The sequence below is a fragment of the Triticum urartu genome, chromosome 2A (assembly GCF_056163025.1).
Source record: "Triticum urartu cultivar PI428250 chromosome 2A, HENAU_Tu73, whole genome shotgun sequence".
Lineage (NCBI taxonomy): Eukaryota > Viridiplantae > Streptophyta > Magnoliopsida > Poales > Poaceae > Triticum > Triticum urartu.
The window spans coordinates 250,610,177-250,632,306 of NC_141874.1; the positions used below are offsets into that span (position 1 = coordinate 250,610,177).

Sequence of the window (22,130 nt, forward strand, 5' to 3'; positions counted from 1 at the left end):
GAGCGTACCGTCTTCGCAATGCATCAGACAATCTCCTCGAGCCGAACCCCTAGAACGCGGCCACACTTCGGAGATTCTACGCCTAGCGCTAAACCCCTTGTTCGTCTCCTCCTCCCCTATAGTTTCCATTATTTTTTCTCTCTTTTCCGATTACTTTCTTCTTTCTCACTTTAAAGCTTTGGTGCGGCTAGACCGCACACCATCAACACATACATCTTTAAATATGTACGCCACTTGTACCTGGGGGCTTCTCGGACAGAAGTTCTTATCATTCCTTAAGCATCAAGCTCCTCACATATGAGTTTTTCCATATGTACCTTTTCTTTGCCATTACATGCATCTATATGACTTAAGTTTTGGCCAAGCTGGGTTGCCTAGCTCCTGTGCTTATGCCCTACGTTCCCGTTAGTTTGGCTAGGGCATAAAGGGAGCACCTCTGCGATTGTTACTGTCGTGTCATCCGGATGTGTACCTCAGACTGGGTAAAGTAGAAAGCTAGAGTTCTTAAGGGAATATTCGGTCGGTGAATTAAAGATGTTTTTTAAACTCACTCCATTGTGCACCCCCAGAAGTTAAACAAACCGTGGTGCTCACATCACAATTCGGACATGTGCATTAAATGCATGTACACCCAGGGAAAGGAACATTTAGCGGAACTATTTTCTCTGGAAGATGTTTCTTACGATATCAATGTAATATAACATAGCTAGCCGGATACAACTTGTCTTTTCAAGCAACTATGACCCCTAGGCCTAGTTTTCCAGGCATACCCCGGCCTATTCGACTGCGACGGTATTCGGAAACACTTCGCACCTTCGGGACCGGAGGTTGAAGTGAAAAGGTCTGCCATGAAAAATGATATACAATTCAGCTAGATGAGGAAAGTACACAGTCACTTGGGCTCGAAAACCTCCTCCTCTACACCTTGCAATAGGCAGTCTAACTTACAATCCTGTTGGGAATATTTGGCGGCCAACTCTACTTGGTCATATGCTAAACTAACTGGAATTTCTTCCCCATTCGACCATAGTGGTCCGACACAAGCCATGTGATTAGGATCCAACTTGGTATATCGTGTCTTCACCATGGCCCAGGCCTCTCGCGCACCCTCTCGGCATGCCGATATCTTCCACAGCCGGATACGCCGCCGCGCTCCCTTGAAGAGCTACCAGCTTCTCCATGCTTCCTGGAGGGGGGTCGGATGGCCATAACGCCTTGGCTACACTCCGCATCGCCTGCCGAGCTTGCTCGTGCAACTATGACAGCCCTTGCAGAAGATCACTCGATGATCCGGACACCTCCTCTTCGGGGCGGTTCGTCAAAACACCTACAATTATATCTATATCAGCTATCGTTACCTCCAAAACTGTTATAAAACAAAAGTGGCCACATACTGAATATGCTGCCTCGCAACTTCTTGTTCTCCTTCACAGAGTCAGCTAGCTAAGCTCCCACATCTTTTAGTTCTTCACCCAGTTTGGAGTTCGAGTCCTGGAGTTTCTTTTTCTCTTGAACGAATTTTGTCAATACACATTGGCCCGCTGCTAGTAGCTTTTTGGCTCCGCATTCTTCGCTTCGAGCGGCGTCCAGCTCCTCTTGTACTTGGTCTAACGGCGGAACCCAAAGATTATCACCCAGATTCGCACTATCGGTGTATCATTATGAATTTTGATAGAAGGAAGCATTACCGGGAGATGCCTTGTACTTCTCCAGTTCGGCATTGGCAGCAAGCAGCCGGCGCTGACACTTTTCTAACTCCTGAGCTAGCTAGGTGCTCTTCTCTGTAAGCACATGGTCGTACATTGATCCTTAAATCAGTTGTTTGAACTCCTTTAAGTCTCGGGGGCTACTGGCATATGGTTATCATAGTCAGACAAAATAAATTTACCTGCACATCTTTCAAATGTTGCTTTGTGGCCCTGTTAATCCCATCTCAAACAGCTCGGATGTCTGCATCGGCCGAGTTGAATGTGTTAAACGACTCTTATGAAAAGCCAGGGTCTTGTAAAATGGCCGGGCGGCGCCGATGATTCATCACACTCTCCACTTCCGAGTTTGTAACAGATACATCATCCGAGTCCTCGGCCGGAGGACAGTCCTGCTTCGCCTCTGCATCAGCCCCCGTCTTCGTGGCAGGATTTGAATCCTGGCTGCGGGAAGTACGGCCGCTCGAACCTCTAGATATGGTCCGACGTGTCTTTCTCCTGACACATGGATAACAGGAAGGTCACGGTTGGACGTGACTACTCAGGTGCAGGTTGGCAAATTCATACCTCTTCGATGATGGCACGACCGTATCTTCGTTTGGCTCGCCCGGAGTGGGGGACGCTCTCTTCGGAGGTACCCTTGGAGCAGTACGGCGCGCCGAACCCTTCCCCTTTTGAGCACAAGATAGTGCGGTGGGTAAGAAGGAAGGAGATATCTCTTTTGAATAAGGTGTGTTCGAATCACTTATGTGTGAAGCTGGAAGAAGACCAGGGTAGTCGGCGATGATGGCCACTTATGTGCCATCATAGCTCGCCTGGTAAAACACCCCCTCCGCAAGCACCACAAATATATCTGGATCCTCTTCGAAACCGGGATCGAGCTCCCGGTTGTGGTCCTCTGGCTGTGGGGCCGGACTATAAAATCCCTCGGTGACCTTTCGCCAGTGCTGTCATAAGCAAACAAGCTAGAAGTTTATCAAAGGCAATTCGGAGATGGAAGAAGTAAAAACAGAGGGGTCGGGCCTTACCCAGCTGGGAGGGTTATACATAGAGTACCCATCTATAAATTTGATGCGGAGAAATTCCTTTTCCTCCCCTTTGAACAGTTCGGCTAATATCTTAGCCAAAGCGGCATGGGTAACCGGACCTTTCCGGCCGCAACGAGAGGCGTCGTCCTCCCCATTGTAGTGCCACATTCGAAGCCCTCTGTATTGGAGTGGCTGAACCCCTCGCGCTATGGAAATCGCCATAACCTCGATTACTATGAGTCCGAACTGAGTGAGCTCTTTTATCCAGCTCATCAGCTGACGAACCTCCGCGTTGTCTTCCTCTTCAAGACTCCGGGGACGCCAACTGTGGTGTTTCTTCAGCGGGGCGCACGCAAATTCGGGAAGACCCTTTTGAATCAGGTTAGGAAGCGCAACGTCCTCTATATAAAACCATTCAGAGGGCCATTCATTAGGTGCCTTCCTTGGTGTGTCAGATGGATATCCGGTATCGGCGATGTGCCATACTTCGGCTCTGCCTATTTCAAATATTGACCCTTCGTGATTGCGCGGGACGAGACAAAACAGCTTCCTCCACAACTCGAAATGAGCCTCGACGCCCTGGAGAAGTTCGCATCAAGCGACGTAACCCGCAATGTGCAGAATAGAGGCCAGAGTGAAGTTGTGCAGCTGGTGGCCATAGTATTCCAGATGCCCTCGGAGGAATAGATGGATTGGAAATGCAATGCCTCTTAGCATGTAGGGGACAAAACACACTCGCTCTCCCCCGGACAGATTTGGGAAGTCCTCTGCCTGAGTCCCCTCATTGAAGAAAGCTATCCCCATTCAAACAGGGACTAGATCTGCATGGGGAAGGAATCCCTGCGTTTGCAACTTCATCAATCGGCTATGAGACACGAAACACCTCTCCCACTCGCCTTTCTCTGGGCGGGACGAGCGGAGGAGTTGGGAACACTAGGCATGCTGGAATAGTTTCTCCTAAGCAGTCTCTGGGGATTTCTTCTGCGTAGCGCTGACTGGATCTCATATCCAATCTCTTTAAATAGGCGCTCTTCCTCGCATGGATGGGGTGTTATTCGCAAAAATACACTGACTTTCCACATTCACTCGACACGTGGAGGAAAAATATTTTTCAACACGGAGAAGCCAAGGAGGCGACATTGGATTAATGGCCGAATACATTACTTGGAGATCATTGAAGGGGGAACCCGCCTTGCAATGCCGAAGACAATATGTGTACCGAGCACCTCGCTATTGAAGACTAGTTTGGGGGCTACTGAGGGATTCCTGGACTAAGGGGTCCTCGGCCGTCCGGCCTGTTATCCATGGGCCTGACTGATGGGCTGTGAAGACATGAAGGCTGAAGACTGCACCGTGTCCGGATTGGACTCTACTTGGCGTGGAAGGCAAGCTTGGCGACCAAAGATTCTTTCTTATGTAACCGACTCCATGTAAACCCTAGATGCCCCCGGTGTCTATATAAACCAAAGGGGGTAGTCCAGAAAGGACACCACATATGCTCATTACCATATTCACTTGGGCTAGGCTTCTAGGGTTTAGCCATTATGATCTCGTGGTAGATCAACTCTTGTAATACTCATATTCATTAAGATCAATCAAGCAGGAAGTAGGGTATTACCTCCATAGAGAGGGCCTGAACCTGGGTAAACAACATGTCCCCGTCTCCTGTTACCATCGATCCTAGACGCACAGTTTGGGACCCCCTACCTGAGATCTGCCGGTTTTTAGACAGACACATGGCGCGCGCATGGGCCGGCGACTGGGACGGCTCCAACATCCATGAATACCATCTATCCTTTCTCCATCAGACACGACGGCTACCCCCGGAGACACACAAGAAGGTGCGGGGCCCCCTTCCCCGAAGCGGAAATCTCGCCGGTGCCGGAGGAGAGCGAATATGTCGTCTTCCAGTCCCATTTCTTTCGCGACTTCGGCCTTCCGGGGAGCGGCTTCCTGCGCTCCTTCCTAAACTTCTACTGAGTCTAACTGCACCACCTCACACCAAACACGGTGGTGCTGCTGGCTGCGTTCTTCACCTTCTGCGAAGGCTACCTCGGCACTCTCCCCACCCTTGAGCTCTGGGGATAGTGCTTCTAACTCAAGCTGGGCACCGCCGCCAAGGGCATGGCGGCTAGTACGAAGCCTGCATGGCGGTGCTACGTCCGGGTGCCTGGAACCGCCTCCCGCCAGTCTCCCTGCTGTAGTCAGCCAAACTGTGGTAGAAGTCCTACTTCTACGTCAAGAACGTACATCTGACGAGGGACTACATGTCACAGCCCTAGAATTTGTGTGTAACTAGTTGCATCTGCATCATGCATCTTGTTAAATTCAAGAAATTGGAATTGAGGGTATTTCAAAGCCTCAAAATCAATTAAGGGGAAAAACCCTAAAAATACATTCAATGTTTCCAAAATAGCCTTAAATAATGTTGGTTATATTCTAGCAAAGGTTTTGAGCCCAACCAAAAATGATGAACATTTTTATGGAATTTTTTGTGCACTGAATTCAAATCACTATTGTATTTGAGTTTGAATTTATATTCATATATTTAGAATATAAACAAATACTTCTGAAATCAATTATGTGCTTTTAGCAGGGTCCATACCTGCATCATATAATACTTCAGAAACTTTTTGGCATTGTTTGAATTTGTCTGAATTCAAACAGTGGCAGAAATAAATAAATAAAAAGAAAACAGAACAGAAGATAACAAAAAGAGCAGAAACCTTACATGGCTTACCTGTCACGGCCTTCTCATGTCGTCTTCCTCCTTGCTAGAAGGATGGGCGCATGCCCAACGCGCGCGCACTACCGTGTGTCCACCTCCTGCTTGCCGCTGCTGCTGCTGGAGGGCGCCAAGAGCGCCACGACACCCCTGCTTCTTCCCCCCCCTCTCTGGTTCCTCCCTCTCCCCCCAGCGCTCGCACCCGCTGCCACCTGAGCGAGACCCACTACAAAAAAAAGACACATCCGTGATATTTTGGGACGAACGATTTTTTTTTCTGTCATACATATGACACTTCTATGACGATAATTGTGACAAAACCCGGTATCATCATAGATGTGGTGGGCTCCTACTTCTATGACAAAAAATCATGACAGAAAATGGGCTTTTCATCCTGGGCGGGCCAGAGATGCAGCTGCATGACATTCTTTGGGCCGTCCATGACAGAAAAAACCGTGGTAGAAGTGAGGGGGAGGAAAATTTCGGGGAGTTCCCGGTTACGGTGGGAGGTCGGGGGCCGAGCGATGCGCGTTTATCTCGTACACGTACGCGCGTGTGTGCGAGGCGTTGGCTCTAACTGAACCCGAGCGAGGCGTTGGGCTCTAATTGAACCCGAGCGATTACACTGCAGGCTACGCGTTACTGAACCCGAGCGATTGATCGATGGCTGTTAACTAAACCCGATCGAGCGATTCCTTGGCTACTACTGCTAACTGAAGCCGATCAATGGGATGAACAGTGAGCGTTGCGGGGGGGTTTGATGAACAGTGAGCGGTGGCGTTGCCTCTGGATGAACAGGACCCCGTGGTGTGGTGGAGGGCTGGATGAACAGTAGACGGTGGAGGGGTGCTCGTGGAGGGGTGGATGAACAGGACCCCGTGGTGTGGAGGGCAGGATGAACAGTAGACGATGGAGGGGTGCCCGTGGAGGGGTCGTTGAATAGGACCCCGTGGTGTGGAGGGCTGGATGAACAGTAGACGGTGGAGGGGTGGTTGAACAGTAGCCGGTGGAGTAGCGCGCGGTGGAGGCTGGATGAACAGGAGACCGTGGAGGCTGGAGGAGGTCGACGGTGGATGAACAGTGGCTCGTGGAGGCTGGAGGGGGTCGACGGTGGAGATGAACAGTATCCCATGGAGTCCCGTTTTGCGGTACGCCACACCCCTCCCGATGAATAGGACCCCCGTTTCGACTGTAGCGCTCCAACACAAGCCAGTTTCCTCCGTTTTGTGGTACGCCACACCCCTCCCAATCAACAGGACCCCCGTTTCGACCGGAGGAGGTCAGTTTCCTCCGTTTTGTGGTACGCCACACCCCTCCCGATCAACAGGACCCCCGTTTCGACCGTAGGAGGTCCGTTTCCTCTGTTTTGCGGTACGCCACACCCCTCCCGATCAACAGGACCCCTGTTTCGACCGTAGGAGGTCCGTTTCGTCTGTTTTGTGGTATGCCAGGCCTCGTTTCCATTGCCTCTTCCATCCAAGCCCTCCCGATGAACACGACCACGCATTCCGTTCCAACCCATGAACATGACGACGACGTTGTTTCTCCGTTCCGACCCAGCCATGTACACGAGCCCTCGCCGTACATATGCGCGAGTAGGCGTTCGAGACCCCGCCCGTATGTACACATACGTGGCCATATTTTCTTTCTTGCACCCTGGCCGCCTCTACTACGACACGTGCGCGCCTCTACATCCACCAGTATATATGTACGTACACGTTCGTGCCCAGAATGACAACGCTACGTACGCTTCGACTAGGTGGGTCTCGACTGTCAGGCACTTCCTTGCCTGCGAAGATGTAGCTGGTGGGTCCCAGCAGTCAGGGGGGAGAAATACGGTGGCTCATGCGATGGGTACCCGCTGTCAGGTGGAGGAATAATTATTTTGCACATAATAAGGAGGCACTTCCTTGCTGCGGCCGTGGACCTAGCTGTCAGCCTCTCCACGTACAGTCCACGTCCGATGGAAGTCGTTCCTTGATCACGTTGACCATGCCGCCCCGAGAGCACCAGGGCGGTGGACGACGGCGAGGCCTAGGAAGGGGACGACGCGGAGCCGGGGAAGACGCGGCAGTGGATGCCCACGCGTAGAGGAGTACGAGGGTTCACTGGTTCGTTGCGGTGTGAGGCTGCCGTCGCCGTAGAATAACAGGGGGGTGTGGGTGAGTAGAGGGATGGCCTGGCCAGCGGTGGGAGTAGTAGGGGGCGGTGAGGCCTCCGCTGCATCGCAGCCGGCCACGGAAGGCAGGAGCACGAGGCACGACCGGCGCTGGTTTGGGCGGCTGGAGCAAGAAGACCAGAGGTTGAAAAAGCACTACGGCCGTTGGATGGACATTGTACGGTCACTGGAGCTAGAATCGTGCATATTGACTAAGTTGACAAAGCCCTCAGTCCCCGACAACTTAGTAGGCCCACAAGTCAGCCTCCCAGCAAGGTGGGTCCTAGCTAGCCGGGGGAGTATTCATTTTTTTGTGCGTAGTAAGGAGGCACTTCCGGTGGGTCCGAGCTGACAGCGGGGGGAACGTTTTTTTCATGAAATACGGTGGCCTGTCCGGTGGGTCCCAGCAGTCAGGGGGAAACAATTTTTTTCGCAAAATACTGGTGGCTCGTCCGGTGGGTCCCTGCTGTCAGGTGGAGGAATAATTATTTTCCGCGTAATAAGGAGGCACTTCCTTGCGGCTGCCGTGGACCCAGCTGTTAGCTTCTCCACGTACAGTATTCTTACGATGGAATTCGGTCGTTGACCACATTGACCACGGCGCGCCGACAGCACCATGGCGGTGGACGACGGCGAGGCCTAGGAAGGGGACGACGCGGAGCCGGGGAAGACGCGGCAGTGGATGACCATGCAGAGAGGAGTACGAGGGTTCACTGGTTCGGCTGCGCTGCCGTCGCCGCAGAATAACAGGGGGTGTGGGTGAGTGGAGTGGAGGGATGGCCTGGCCAGCGGTGGGAGTAGTATGGGGGCGGTGAGGCCTCCACGGCAGCACAGCCTTCCACGGGAGGCAGGAGCAGGCGGCACGACCGGCGCTGGTTTGGGCGGCCGGAGCAAGAAGACCAGAGGTTGAAGAAGCACTACGGCCGTTGGATGGACATCGTACGGTCAATCGAGCTAGAATCGTGCATATTGACTAAGTTGACAAAGCCCTTCGTCCCCGTCAACTTAGTAGGCCCACTATACTGGGTCCCAGCTAGCAGGGGAGTATTCATTTTTTTGTGCGTAATAAGGAGGCACTTCCTTGCGTGCGAAGATATAGCTGGTGGGTCCGAGCTGTCAGCGGCGGTAACGTTTTTCTCGCGAAATACAGAGGCCGTTTCGGTGGGTCCCAGATGTCAGGTGGAGGAAATCATTATTTTGCGCGTAATAAGGAGGCATTTCTTTGCGTGCGGCCATGGACCCCGCTGTCAGCCTCTCCACGTATAGTCCACTTCAGATGCATGTCGGTCGTTGACCACGCTGGCCACGCCACGCCGAGAGCACCAGGGCGGTGGACGACGGCGAGGCCTAGGAAGGGAACGACACGGAGGCAAGAAAGACTCGGCCGTTGTTTTTGTTTTCCACGCGGAGGGGAGTATGACTGTACGAGGGTTTACTGGTTCGTCTGCCGTCGCCGGAGAATAACAGCAGGTGTGGGAGAGTAGAGGGATGGCTAGGCCAGCGATGGGAGTACGGTGGGGTGGTGAGGCCTGCGCGGCAGCACAGCCGGCCGCGGGAAGGAGGGAGCAGGCAGTCCCGCCGGCGCTTGTTTGAGCGGCTGGAGCAGGAAGAGCAGAGATTGAAGAAGCACGATGGCCATTGGATGGACATCCAACAGTATACAGGCCATCTGTGGAAAGCCTCAAATCTGTGGAAAATAGCATACAGCCCATCTGCCATTATTTCAAATAATTTACAACCCATTTGCTAATTCTTACGGGTTTTTTTGGAGCGCATATTCTTTATGTTAGCATTACAACCCATATTGTGGCCACGGTTAAAAAATTATACGAAATTTTGCATATGTCGGTGCGGTCTGAACTGTTTTTAATCCCGAAATTTCGAGTCACATTCAGACTGATTTTAAAAATAAATGTATATCAATATAAAATCCAATAAATTGTCCACGCATAAAAATCAATGCAATTTAAAATCTCGAAATGAAAAAAGATATTTGAAAATAATTGCTGGTTTGATGTGCTTTAAAAATGTACAGCCCATTTCTCATTACTGATAGGCCATTTTCTCGGCCAGCCGAATGAAGCTCTCCTCGTCTTGAAAGATTTGCAGCCCAACAGGCCTGATAAAGCAACTTACTTGACAAATCACAAAAAACTGGGCTAGCCATTTTCAGAAAGAAAAAAAACTACTAGGCTGGTATGTGGTAAACATAAAAAGAAAAGGCTGTTTAGACAGGCCAGAGTGTCCCGCACAGCCCAGTTGACACCCTGCTTCCATCTCAAAAACAAATTAGATAAATGCCACTCCAATTATGGCGAGTCATAAAAATGCCACTACAATTTCCAACTTTGAAAAATGCCACTGCAATTTTTGCAAACTTTGAAAAACGCCAATGCAGTTTGCAAACTTTGAAAAACGTCACTCCAGACTTCGAAAAATGCCACTAGAAATGACATGAAATGGCATTTTTCAAAGTTTGGAAATTGCAGTGGCCTTTCTCGGATACACCAGATTTGGAGTGGCATTTATCAAATTAACCCAAAACAAAAATAACTGGGCGAGCTGCTGGGTCCCTGGTGTCAGCCGCTCGTTGTGCAATTCTCTCGTTTGTTGACTACGTTGACGCATGGGACCCAGATGTCAGAAATCCACTAGGAGGAGCCATTTTTTATTGGCTTGAAATAAGGAGGCACTTGCTTGCGTACTGCCATGACCTTGGCGGGTCCCTGCTGTCATCCTCTCCACGTACAATCATCTCCTGATTGTGTATGCGTCAACTTGCTAGGCCCACAAGTCAGCCTCTAAACCGTGAAGGACAAATACAACCCATTTAAAAAAATAACAGCCCATTCCATGCGTTCAAACGGAAAGTTCATCATTCAGACCAAAGTAACAGGTCTGATCCACATATAGAGTACTGAACTTCCACGTTGACAACCATCATAGCCAAGTTAACTATCTACTCCCACTAACACTCTAGTAGCGTACAAGTACTAACTTACTCTTAGCTAACTAGATGATCCCGGCCGCCATCTGTTGTCCATGCTAAACGCCGGCACCGGCGTCCTCCGCCTCGCCTCAGACTTTTGCCAGAGGTGTGATAGGAGGCACTTGCTTGCGTATGAGCTTGTCAGTTTCTTCAGAGGTAGGCATTCTTATTCAAAAAACTGCCACTTCGCATCTTGCGTCGCAAATAAAACTTCCAGGAGTGCATTTGTAGGCTAGCTAGTGATCGATCAGTAACTTGTAAACACTGAGAGAACATAAATAAGTAACTGTAAATGCATCTCAATGATTCACAGATCATATACAAATATGTAGCTCCAAAAGCAAAGATCAGCCACTTCGGATCTTGCATTGCAACTAAAACTAACTAGTACGATTCCCATACATAAGATCAACATGTTAATGCATCTCAATGACTCACATATCATATACAAATATGTAGCTCCAAAAGCAAAGATCTAGAAAAAACATATGTTCTTCCTACCAACATGGATGCTTCTATTGGCCAACATTCAGTACAGACTGAAAGACAAATTTGTTTGTGAAGTCTACAATTCCTCTTGCAAACATAAGTGGCTTCACCAATAGCTGGAACCATGAGAATGAACCAGACATGATGGAGGAACATGCACTACAATATGATTTGGTCTTCCCTCGATCACACTGCAAGACTATTTTCAGAATACAAATTTTAACTTAGGCAAAATGATGTCCATTGTATAATCAGACCAAAGCAATGAAGCACCTAGTGTTGGCCAATAAATAGTACAGTACTACTTTTCTGCAGTCCATGAAGTGACTATCCAATCTATTTGTGTCTATTTTCAAATGGCACTGCATGCAGTGACTATACTATTCTCTTGTGCAGTTCAACTAAAATTGCGGGCACTTTGTTGGTTTGCCAAATAGCAACGGGCAGACATCTCTGTCTGTACAAATAGCAAGCAGCTAGTAGACATATACCACACCTTGTATTTTCGGTTTAAACATGTCTCTTCCGCTTAGCATCTGTCATGTTCTGCACTGGACAATCTGATACAGTTATGTTTTGCCCTGGACAATTTCATACTGAATTGATTTGGTGGTTCAGAGCAGAAATATAGCGCCTATTCTTCATCAGACCAAGGATATCCATGTTCGCAGTGATGGAAGAGGTGAAATCGATACAACCGAAATTGAGCATCCAATCATTGAATCATGTCCTGCACCTCCAATGCAGGTCCACCCTGCCAATAAATTCACATGCAAAACACTGGTATTACTATCTAATGACAGTACAAAAAGAGTAGCAAGATAGTATCAAACCATGTACCTTCGTAATGAACAGCTCATAGTGCCACCAATTGGATATAAAGGTTGGGAAAAAACATGCTCCTAATGTTGAACCAGTTGGACTTTTTGTGCAGTTCCACTAGAATCGAGCATCCCTGTTTGCATAGATATTGAAAGTGTGATTACTCTAAAAGTGGCACTAGTTGAAGCATAGACTCACAAATATAAGCATTCCAATTTCTTAATGGGAAAAGGTAGCAAGACTGTTTCTAACCACCTGTTTGAAGGAATAAATAAAGCAACAACGGCTGATGTGAGGAAGGCATACATAGTTTTTTCTGGAAAAGTGAGCCATTCCTGACCTTTCCTCTTCTTTTAAGCAAATTTTGTGCGGTTCTACTAAAATAAAATGCCATCACCGCCTTGACAATTCAGTGACACTGTACAAAAGGAAATGACTTAACATTACATCATGATGTCAGGTATGTAGTCGACAGGCATTAGAGACAAACATACAGACCTCCTCAAGAGAACGGCCGGAGGAGGAGGTGCCCACTCTTGACCTTTCCTCTTGTCTTCATAATTGTCTGTGCAGTTTAACCAAAATAAAATGACATCAACGCCTTGGCATTTTGGTGACACTGTACAAAAAAATTAACTTATCTCATGAAAGTGAGGTATGTAATCTATAAGCATTAACAGTGCCAAAATCTGACGGGAGGAACAAGTTTCATCGTTGGTATACTGGCTGTGCAACAACATTAGAATGCCTTATAGCTGAAAAATCATTAATACATCCACAATCAACAGCTAACCCTGAAATAATCCGGTGACATTAAATGGCATTGCTTAAATTTATGGGTGGCATTAGACTGAGAGCGGCATTAGTTAAATGTGGCATCACTTTAGCAGTAGCATTGCTTGACTTGACTGCTGGCGTTATACTAACAGCAAAAAAAAGTGGCAATAAGAGCATGGGAGGCACCAGTATGATGTACCTCCACGGACGCAGTGTGGTGAGGGAGGTATGGTTGCCCAGAGCAACAAATATCCAGGCAGCATATGTGGATTACGGTCCAATTTTTGTTCTCTTTAGCCACCTTTTTCCTATGCGAGGACAACAAACCGATCAACCTGGTCATTCTCTATTGTGTTGTCATGCCTTTCTACCCTTCTTCAACCAAGAGACACGAGACTCGTTCCTTAGCTACTGATTTTCCCCTTTTCAACCTAGATGCGGGTTCGATGCCTACTCTCTTGGACAGTACAGTCTCCTTTCCTTTCCTTATTCAACCCAGACATGGATTAGTCTGCATGAAGTATGGTTTACTTTAATAGTGCAAATTATGGTTTTCGTCTACGTGACCAGCAGAGTAGAGGATAGCAAATTGGGAAGATGGTGGAGTGGAAAAAGATCCACATGCAACGATGTAGCAGATGGGGCAATAGAACAAGGTTATGGCTTGAAAAGAGGAAGCATACCTGAGGGTCGGCGGGAAGTGGCTTCGCTCGTGGTCGTCGTCCTCCGCACACACTACGGCAGCGAGCATGGGGACGGAGGCCATCCCGCGCGGGCGCTAGGTCTAAGAGGATGGCCTTGTCGTCAGTGCGTGACCTCGCTCAACGACGACGAGTGCGTCAACGCTGCACGTCATTTTCTTCCCCGGCGGATTTGTGACCAACGGTGAGGAGGGAGAGAGGGGCCATCTTTTTTAGATCTGGAGAGAGGGTGGTAGTGTGAGAAGCAAGTGGGCAGCCCTTAGCAAGAACGCGCTGAAGCTCCAGCCTATATATATCTTTTTTATACTACTAGTACTGGAGGTGGGGTAGTGGTAGAGTAGTTTATATTTTCTCTGCGTACAGTACCAGTTAGTCGTGCTTCAAAACTGATCGACACGCCATTAAAAAAATAAAGGTCGATAACTAATGCGGCACCTCGGGCCAACGCGGCCAGATCGCATTTTGCACGAGAAATTACACACCATGTTTCGTTGACATGTCCCGTTCCAACATATCAGTGAGACGACGACGAGTAGTAGGAGTATTTCCGAACGGACGTGTAGGCCGGGGCGCCTCTATGTGAACCGTGGCAAACTCGCAACCGTCCATCGACTCTTCTCCTTTCCCTCTCGATTTGAAACTGCTGTCGCACACTCTTCCTCTCCCTCCTCCATTTTCCTTCAGCCCTTCACCCTTTCTTCTACCATTGTTCGATCATCTTCTCCATGGAGGGAACAGGCCGGAAACGACCTCGTTATTCTTGCCCCGATCTGAAAGATGACGTGGTGGAGGAACTCATTGATCGGTGCGACGTCATCACCTCGGCTAGCATGGCAGGTTCGTTCCAGCCCATTCTCGACTCAACTAATAACATCATTGCAAGGAACCCAAGGGTCAAGGAGCGGTTTGATCTCCCCTATCTTCTTCGTCGTGACCTTGATGACTGGCGCCGGCACGACGGAGGCCTTGCCCTATGCAAGTTGATGCCGCTTGACAATGATATGTGTGATGTTAAGATGCCATCGCTTGAGGGCAAGGCTTGGGCGGGCACAAATGGAGATTGGGTTGTTTACATTGGGTCCAACTGCGAGTGGAAACTTGTGAATGTGTACACTCATCACCGGGTTCCACTTCCAAAAATCTCAACACACTGCCCAGAGGTTGAGCACACCGGTAATGTACGCACGTTCAAATATGATCATGGTGACTGTCTTCTACGGAAGATAGCAATTTGTCGAGTTCCCAACCGCTCTTGGAATTACAAAAACTATGATGTTGTCGCTATCTTCGACAAGCTTGTTGCCGTCCTTGATGGTTTCACTCGATGGATATTGCTCAAAAATCAGTTTCTGTACACGGATGAGTACTGTGATGCAATTGAATACGAGGGCCTTGTGTTTGCTGCCACCACTCGTGGCACTGTTTTTGCATGGCATCCTCGTTGTTTCGGTACGTTTGTCTTCCACCGTAATTATAATTGTTTCATCCACATGCATGCGAGTTAGCAAGTTTCCCTTTACTAATTAACCTTCTTCTTGTGTTTTCAAGGTCCTGTGAACATCCCACCACCTATACTTGAAGATTTTTATAACCAAGGGGGAGATGACGATGGTGATGATCACGAGCATGAGGACGAGCAGCGCCGATATACTCTGTGGCGCCTGGCAACTAATTCCGATGGATCACCTCTTCTTGTGTGTATACAGCCCACTGATGATGTTACCGCTAAGGAAGCAGGTGTAGTCTCCCATGGTCGCACTCTCCGGACCTATTCCAACACCCGTTGCATGGTATTCGGGATGGATACTAGGGTGCTAGCGCCAACTCCTTCTCCCTGGCACAGAATTGATAGTCTTGGAGAAAACTCGCTCTTCCTTGGACAAAACTATCCGATGATGGTGAAAGGCGACCCAACTGCTGTTGACACATTTATGAGAAGCAACTGTGTCTATACCTCAGACATTTGGGTGGTTCCCTACCCTGGTACTGATATAGTAGGCCACTTCAGCCTGGATGATCAGTCCTGCGTTGGTCTCCAGATCGACAACAGATGGCCCGTCCCAGAGAATCACTTGTGGTTCAAATCAAGCGTTTCCAACGCCGCGGAATGGTTGAGTTGAAGTTCATTTCATGGCTTGTTATTTGTTGTGTGGTGAAAACTTTAGTATTTATAATGTATCCTCGTTGTCGATGTGGGTTGATGACCTGTTGTACTATGTAATAAAATGATATGCCTGTGATAAACTTACTAAATTTATGAATGGCTTTCGAGTCGCTTCTCGGAGTGAGTGGTGCAACGAGGCAAAAAAATATTTTCCGAATACATAATTGTACGTGCATTGCAACAGGTTATCGGATGAGGCCAATCAACAATAATAGTACACTATTTGTAGTAGCTTCACATGCTTCGCACGTCGGGCGGGTGTTTTTACTGTAGCCATATGTTAATGTGTTCGTTGTACATAACCAGCACCTCGAATCCTCGATATACTAGTAGTATAGTATATAGTAGGAGTAAGTACACTACAACAAAAACTGCATGTAGAGACGTCATATTCCAAAGTTAGAAACGTGTTATTTCATCTCTAGGCAACCATAGAGTCGACTTAGTAAAGCGTCTTTGGAGCGTCTCCCCACGGACCGTCTCAAAACATATAGACATGCTGGCTAAGCGTCTGTACGTGGCATGAGACGCTATATTGGGACGTACGAAGGCATCTCTAGATATGACACGCTATATTTGGACGTTCAAAAGCGTCTTTGATATGTAGAGTCGTTATGTTAGCCGCGCTCATACGTCTCTACTAATAGAGCCATTTCATTCATCATAGGCCCTAGGCCCATTCCTATACACGCTATATATAGACGTTATATTCGTCTCTAAATATACAAAAGCTTCTTTTAACCACGTAATATTTTGCTTTAAATAATATTTGATTTATTCCAAATTTGAACTTCGCCATTTCAAATCCAGTAACTTTATCATGCCGTATGCTTGAGCAGAATGATCAACAAATATTGTTATATAAAAGCATGCACCCATATCACCAATCACATTTGTAAGCAACAAATATCATTATATGAAGGTATCCACCCGTATAATCGATTGTATCCATAACCATCCCATTCGCACAATTTCATTTAGTAGAAATAAACACCTTAGGTTCACAACTAAATCAAATTAGATCTTCATATAAAAAATGCAAATAATTAAGAAGAGATCATACAAACTAGAACTAAATTTTCCTATAAAGCTACAATATGTATATAAAACATAATATTTGTCCATCTAAAGACTAATTCTTCTATAGTTGCTCCTGGCTCCTGCAATGCACTCCTTTTCTAAATCTTGAACTACCCTGAAAAAGAAAGATAACGGAGAAAATTTTAGTACGTAGCTTTAAGACTATTATGAGAAGAAATGTACTTTGATGATGTACGATAGCAGTGTTTGGTGGCTTGTTTTATCTCTATTCACATTACAGCAGTCCCACGTATGTTTTATCTCTACTCACTAAAGTTCCTTCGGCCACAAATTTATCTTTGCTTCTCAGGTTCAACAAAACCAAAAAGACTTTCATTTTATCCTATTTTTTCAAGAAATGGAACATTCATTATCACAAACCATGGGAGATTTCACTTTACATAGAAAGGGACAATTGCACATGGAATTAGACCAACTAACTATTCTAACCATTGTCATTCAGATATATACAATGTACCTTCTTAGTGATGCGATGAAGTTGTACACTTGGTTCAGGACCACCTTGCTTGGTCGCATTGTTATTTTCAGCATGGCCATTCTTTGCTTCAGAACCATCATGTGCTTTCTATAGTTGAGGTTCAGTTTAGTTGTAAGTAAACTTATAGAAAACATAGACATTGTTTGATAACACAGCAGAAATCTATGCGTGCATGCACACACACCTTAGCAACCGTGGGTTCATGTGGTAAAGATAAACTGGTGCAACCCTCTTTGGTTCTTGCGCAGTTGCTAGGATGCAATTCCTGGTTAGTCTTGTCCGGTAAAGTTGATTCTGTACAGCCTTGATTGACCCTATCAATTTTTTCAATGTGCATTTTCTACAGTTGAGGTTTAGTTCAGTTGCAAGTAAACATACACAAAACATAGACATTGTTTGACAATGAATCAGAAGTTTATGCGCACACACACACACACCTTAGCAACCATGTGTGGTAAAGATGAATCAGTGTAATCCTCCTTGGTTCTCGAAGAAAAGCTAGGATGACAATCAGCAATGTGAAGTTAACAGTCTTGAACAGTGCTATGAAATTTTTACCTCCACATCTGTGATCATCTGCCCATGTTTTTGAAGAAACAATTCATTGTCCCATCTCTGAATATGCAATGGTGCAAATGTTGAGTTTTCTACAAGCCAGGTAAGATGCTGACCGAGAATGGCAGCCGACCTTCCATTTGGAATTCCACTACCATCAGTCTCCACAATTATCTTACCCCCACATAATTTCGACAAATTTTTACCTCGGAATTCCCCTATAATCTGTCGCACATCTCCATTTGGCCCTGCATGCACGATTATCACAGTGGCATACGAATGGACCATATACATCACACTAGATATGTGTTTGAAAAAGAAAAGTGAGCTTACAAATTATTTTAATTTGCCTAGTAGATTCAGGAGGCTTTTTTGGTACTAGATCATCAGTCTCTAGAGGGCCTTCTAAATTTTCTTCATCTGGTTATACACTTTCAGAAACTTGCTCTGGGAAGTTTAGGCTTCGAAGCCATCAAGGTACCCTCGACATGATATGTTTACCAAACAATGTTAAATCATATGTTAATATCAAGCATAGAAGCATATGTCAAGGTCATGCATATGATTTCACATATTTCTTGGAACCAAACAGCCTTCCACACAAACGAAAGACTCAAAATTACTGCATTATGTGTGCGTTTTTCATGAATCAGTTACCAAGTAACTCAATCCTTATGTCTGTCTCGCAAAAGATGTGTAACAAAAGTTATCTCCCAGATGCTAATAACATAACACTGCCAATAAAATCATATAGTTGGTCTAGTCCTAAATACCAACAATAATGTAACAAACAACACACTCCAGTTTATCTTACAGCTGCTAGATAAGTGGCCTCTTTATGCTATGCAAGTATTTTTAAAGAGAATCTAGTTGTAGCAAATGGTACATGTTGGACTCAAGTGGAATAAGGTGATCTTGCAGTAAATATGACCCATACATGCATGTAACTGAAAAGGCACCCAAAAAGCACTTCAGAAGTTACTGTAAATCTGTAACACACATAGTAGCATACAAACCTGTAAACAAAAAACTTTTAGTGCAAAATCTAAGAGCTGCTGATTGAACCTCCCTTCAGCTAAGATGCAAGAATCAAAACTAATGAAATAGTGGGATTGCACTAAGATGAGGTAGGAAATAGGACAGACTAAAATTACTACAAAATAGCAGAGTACATTGCAGCCTGTACAACCAGACACTACCATGTTTTATGCTCCATCGTAAATGGAATGTGAGGTTATTTGGCCAATCTATATAACACCACTTGTACTACTTTTGAGTTTTACCATATAAAATTTGATTGGACCAAATAGTTTCTCACATATTTTTAAGAACATCTGTCAGAATTGATTTCTAAGCAAGCAAGCAATTCAACAAACACTTAGTGTGCATTGCCTACATGAAAAGAAGAAAGGAGACGAGGAGAAGAGGATCAGGACTTGAGATGCATATAAATGAAGGAGCCCACTTCGGTTGATTTAATGGTAAAATTGTAGGGGCTATGGGATTTAAGAAAGTACCTGCTTGACGTGGTGGACGCTGAAGATAATGGATGGAGGCGAGAGCTCCTTGCGGGCTGTGTACCGAGGGAACACGCGCGCAGCTTCGAGTGAAGGATGAGACCTGTGTGGAGCCGGCCGCTGTGTGACGGTGAGGACGATGGCTTCGTGACGGCCGGGACGACGGACACCGACAGGGCTCCGATTAGCGAGCTTGTCGATGGAGAAAAACGGGAATCGGCGGCAGGTGGCGATAGCGGCAGAGGGCAGCGCTTGAGGGTGAGGCTTCCACCGCGTCTGGTGCAGGAACGGGCGGCGCGCGGGGTGGTGGTCACAGCGCAGATTGGGATCGGAGGTTGGATAAATGGGGAGGTGGTGGGGGGATATGGCGGAGACGCGGGAAGTATGCGCGGTAAAGAAAATAATCCGTAGCGCCAAAACTTTTATAAGCGAAAATAGTTCGGGAACGTGAAATTTGATTTGGTGGGAATAGTTTGGGATCTTTTATTGGATAAATCCGTATGCTTTGGGGTTTTTTCAAAAAACATCAAACTTTACTCGGTAATATTCGTATCCAAGTAATATCGATATACTTTAATAATAAAAATAATAGAGGCCAGTGGTAGATCGAAGTTGGGCTTCTCCCTCCGCCGCACGCTGCCCGTGTCGACCGCGGACGCCCCCCCCCCCCCCCCCCCCGCACCGCATCCCTTCACCTAGCCCTTGTCGGCGATGGTGCGGTGCAGCGATTCCTTCAAGCCAATCTTGACCAGCTGGTCACTGCTGCGGTGTCGGCGTCCGATGTGGCGAACGTGGCCTGACATTGCGTCGCTGCTCCTCTTGCGCCGCCCTCTCGGTCGTCATCAAGGTATTGTGTGATGATGTGTCGTCTCCACAACGAGTTAATGGAGGAAGCACATGGGAGGGCTCCTCTTCCTTCACGGACTTCGAAATAAACTTGTCGCACTGGTTCCAACAAATCGTGTGGCTGGTGCGAGCGTCCAGCATGGCCGTCGTCGCCATTTCCAGCTCCCTACATGCGCACTTGCAGCATCTCACGCCACAGTGTTTTTGTTAACGTGAGGCGCTCCGGTAGCTTCCTTTGGTTTTGGGAAAACTATGCACACACCCTCCCCTCGATATGTTATAAATGGTCGGCCTGCAAACCAACCTTTGGTTGGATGGTTAGGAGGACATTGGTATCCCATGGGAACGTATCTAGTGCACCAAGACAATTGGTGCTACCGATGCACCGGACCCGTTGCACATTCAAAAATATTAAAAAAAAATCGAAAATAATTTAGTGTATCAACACAACATCAATATATGTTGTCACAAAAATTCAAATCAAAACAATGCTCAAGATACAAAAATGATAAATTTGACCTCAATGTGCTAATGGGCCAAAACTGAAGCCCAACTTGTGTTACGTATTATTCAGTGTCAAATTTGTTATTTTTGTATCTCGAGCAATGTTTCAAATATTGAATTAAAATTTTATGACAACAAATATTGATGTTGTGTCAATGCATTAGATTTTTTTCAAAGTTTTTTGAATATTTTTTAATGTGCAACGGGCGACCGGTGCACCGGTAGCACAAATTGCCCCGGTGCACCAGATACATTCCCGGTATCCCATGCCCATCAGAGTGCAAGTCTTGAATTTGACATTGGTGTTTGCATTTTTCCAGATTTATTTCAGGGATTCCGACCATGTGCGTGGGAGAAGACGTTTCCGTCAACTACAAAGGAGTCTGTGACGACTTCGTCAATCTTAAGATGATGTGCTGGATCAGTCTCTCGGAGTCTCGTGGGAGGGGTAGAATGTGCGTGCGTGTATACGTTCATACGAATGAGTGTATGTATGAGCGTCTGCGTCTATGTTATGTTAAAAAGAAAAGACCGGGCCAACCAAGGCACAAACGCGAACCTCCCTCCTACTCCTGATTTTGGAGGCGCCAAAAGCTTCCATGGTCGGGTTTTAGGAAGCATCCGAAAGCTTGCTAGGTTTTTAAGTCGGGTTATCTTTATCTTGTTTAGGTTCATTTCGGCCAAGTTTTACTTTGTTTCCCTGGTTTTACCCTTTCTTTTTTATTGTTTTTTCTTTTTTAGAATTTTATTTATTTATTATTTCCCTTGTCTTTCTATTTTTTTTCAAATTCTTGAAGTTCTTCCAAATTTTTTAATTGTTTTAAATTCCCAAACTTTTTTAATTCGTGAATATTTTTCTTCAAACAGTGAACGTTTTTCAAATTCACAGTAAATTCAAGTCTGTGAACATTTCTTGAATTTGTGAATTGTTCCCTAATTCATGTACTTTTCCAATTTGTTGCAAAAAAGTTTTGAACCCATACACCTTTTTCAAATTCACAAAACTTTTTCATATGCTTGAACTTTTTTCGAGGTCATGAACATTTTTAAAGTCTTTTTTTAGTTTGTCAATATATTTCTTTGAATTCATGAACTTTTTTTCAAATTCATGAACATTTTCAGAAGCTGTGAACGTTTTGAAATTCATGTTTTTATCAAGGTTGTGAACATTTTCAAATTTGATTACCCCCAAAGTTTTGAACCTTTTACAAAAGTCAATGGCCACATATGGCGGTTCCCAGGATTTAAGAATAACAAAAAAAAATATTGTACTAGTTACTGTAACACTTAACTGATTTTACCAAATATCCCTTATTGCTTTTGATTTTTATGACTGGGATGTCAATCGTGCAAAGTCGATGTCATGAACTTGCAAAATATTATTGAAATATTGACTAGACTACTTTCGTTTCCTATAAACTAGCACAAAGAAGCATCCAATCAGGAAGTGAACCTGAAGCACACTTCATCAGAACGTTCCAAAATTTAGCAGTACTATTGTCATGTGAAAGTTAAAAAAACAATTTAAAAACTATTCAAAGAAGTGAACGGATAGCCATAAATTCATTCA

The 22,130-nt window shown here is 46.2% G+C and overlaps 1 protein-coding gene across 1 annotated transcript; it reads right to left on the bottom strand.

Moving 5' to 3' along the window:
• Nucleotides 1-16,684: 16,684 nt before the first annotated feature.
• On the bottom strand, nt 16,685-17,704 carry LOC147984721 (uncharacterized). The gene is made up of 6 exons (XM_087541226.1): nt 17,697-17,704; nt 17,576-17,636; nt 17,323-17,478; nt 17,118-17,225; nt 16,879-16,982; nt 16,685-16,754 (listed from the first exon to the last, which is right to left on the bottom strand). Exons 1-6 carry the CDS (start codon nt 17,702-17,704, stop codon nt 16,685-16,687), a joined length of 507 nt encoding a protein of 168 aa, XP_087397352.1.
• Nucleotides 17,705-22,130: the final 4,426 nt, after the last annotated feature.